The 889-nt window shown below is 64.1% G+C and overlaps 1 protein-coding gene across 1 annotated transcript in view; it reads right to left on the bottom strand.

The window, feature by feature from the left end:
* The window catches only part of ATP5SL (ATP5S-like), a 1,505-nt gene extending 1,380 nt beyond the window's left edge, over positions 1–125 (bottom strand). The window contains exon 1 of the mRNA XM_009998470.1: positions 69–125. Coding sequence (XP_009996772.1) covers positions 69–125 — 57 coding nt within the window. The remainder of the gene's footprint in view (positions 1–68) is intronic.
* Positions 126–889: the final 764 nt, after the last annotated feature.

The raw sequence follows: 889 nt of genomic DNA, 5'->3' as shown, positions 1-889 counted from the left end.
GGAAGGGGCGCAGGGACCCCCAAACCGCCCCCCCGCCCGTCTCCAAGGTGACGACGAGCACCACTTACCGCCCTTAGCGCCGCCATCTTGGGCGCCTCACGTGACACTCCTGGCTCTCTGCGCATGCGTTAGGGCGGACCCGCCCCCGTCGGCGCCGTGGCCACGCCCCCTAAACGAATGGCCACGCCCACTGGGGGGTCCTGCCATGGGGTGGTCATTGGGGTGTTAATTGGGGTCCCATCGCCCTCTTTGGGGTCCTGGGGTGTTAACTGGGGTGCTAATTGGGGTCTCATCGTCTTCATTGGGGTCCTGGGGTGCTAATTGGGGTGCTAATTGGGGTCTCATCGCCTTCATTGGGCTCCTGGGGCCCTCACTGGAGTCCTGCAGTACTAACTTGGGTGCCATGGCCCTCACTGGGATTCCAGCACCCTCACTTGGGTCCTGGGGTACTAATTGGGGTACTGATTGGGGTCTCATCATCCTCATTGGGGTCCTGGGGTGCTAATTGGGGTCTCATCGTCCTCATTGGCCTCCTGGGGCCCTCACTGGGGTCCTGCAGTACTAACTGGGGTGCCATGGCCCTTACTGGGATCCCAGCACCCTCACTTGGGTCCTGGGGTACTAATTGGGGTCCCATCGTCCTCATTGGGGTCCTGGGGTGCTAACTGGGGTCTCAACGTCCTCACTGGGGTCCTGCAGTACTAACTGGGGTGCCCTCCCTGGGATCCCAGCGTCTTACCTGGGCTGGACACCCCCTCACCCTTGGGCCGTGCACCCCGACACGCGTGTGCAAGGGGCCACGTGGCTGGTGTGTCCCCACACCTCGTGGCACCCACGCTGCCTGGGACACGTCCCCCCCGTCTCCAGGGGACCTCGCAGCAGCCCCCCC

Source organism: Chaetura pelagica, unplaced genomic scaffold (genome assembly GCF_000747805.2).
Source record: "Chaetura pelagica isolate M959 unplaced genomic scaffold, ChaPel_1.0 scaffold1005, whole genome shotgun sequence".
Lineage (NCBI taxonomy): Eukaryota > Metazoa > Chordata > Aves > Apodiformes > Apodidae > Chaetura > Chaetura pelagica.
Note: the sequence above shows the minus strand (reverse complement) of the source record. Positions and strands in the feature narration are given on the sequence as shown.